The sequence below is a fragment of the Myotis davidii genome, unplaced genomic scaffold, assembly GCF_000327345.1.
Source record: "Myotis davidii unplaced genomic scaffold, ASM32734v1 scaffold150, whole genome shotgun sequence".
Taxonomy (NCBI): domain Eukaryota; kingdom Metazoa; phylum Chordata; class Mammalia; order Chiroptera; family Vespertilionidae; genus Myotis; species Myotis davidii.
The window spans coordinates 371,237-371,848 of record NW_006283437.1 but is presented as its reverse complement, the minus strand read 5'-3'; the positions used below and the strand labels follow the sequence as shown (position 1 = coordinate 371,848).

Here is a 612-nt window from a genome sequence, read left to right as displayed (position 1 = left end):
GCGCGGTGAGGGCCCTGCTGTGGCTGTGTGGCATGGACGACAAGGGCCCGGCAGAGCCCCGGAGCAGCGTGGAGCCCGCCATCGCGTCCCTGGAAGAGCGCCCCCTGGTGAAGGGCCTCCTGGACATCAACCTCGTCCTCTGCATGGGCTGCGGCGTCTTCCTCTGGGGCTACTTTGCTTAGTGCAGACGGAACAGGCCCCGGCCCTCACCTCGTTGCCAATGCCCTTTAATGAAGGGAATAAAGCTTGTGTGTCTACCAGGAGGCGTCAAGGCTGTTTGGGGGCCATTTTCAACAGGACATTTAGCTTTTCTTCTAAAGAGGCATGAAGGTTGGGAGCTGGAAACCGGAGAGCAGTGTAGAAGCTTCCTTGTCTCCAAAAGCTGGTTGTTCCCTCTTCCTGCCCACGTGGGACAGCAACGGCCAAATCCGCAGGAGACCTCTGGCCGGAAGCAGCCACGCCTGGGCCTGGGCCGGTGCTGGGCCGCGCCCTTTCCCCGCTCACCGCCGAGGTGCGAGGTGCCCGGGGTGGACTGCACCTGCCTCTCCCTCCGCTCTCGCTGCCCCGGCTGAGGGCTCTCTCAGTGATACTTGCTTCTTGATATGGCCTTGA

General features: G+C 62.3%; 1 protein-coding gene across 1 annotated transcript in view; it reads left to right on the top strand.

Annotated features, from left to right (window-relative positions):
* Positions 1-443, top strand: part of SLC5A11 (solute carrier family 5 (sodium/inositol cotransporter), member 11) — a 49,788-nt gene extending 49,345 nt beyond the window's left edge. The window contains exon 17 of the mRNA XM_006753628.2: positions 8-443. Within this exon, the coding sequence (XP_006753691.1) occupies positions 8-182 (175 nt within the window). The 3' untranslated portion in view covers positions 183-443. The remainder of the gene's footprint in view (positions 1-7) is intronic.
* Positions 444-612: the final 169 nt, after the last annotated feature.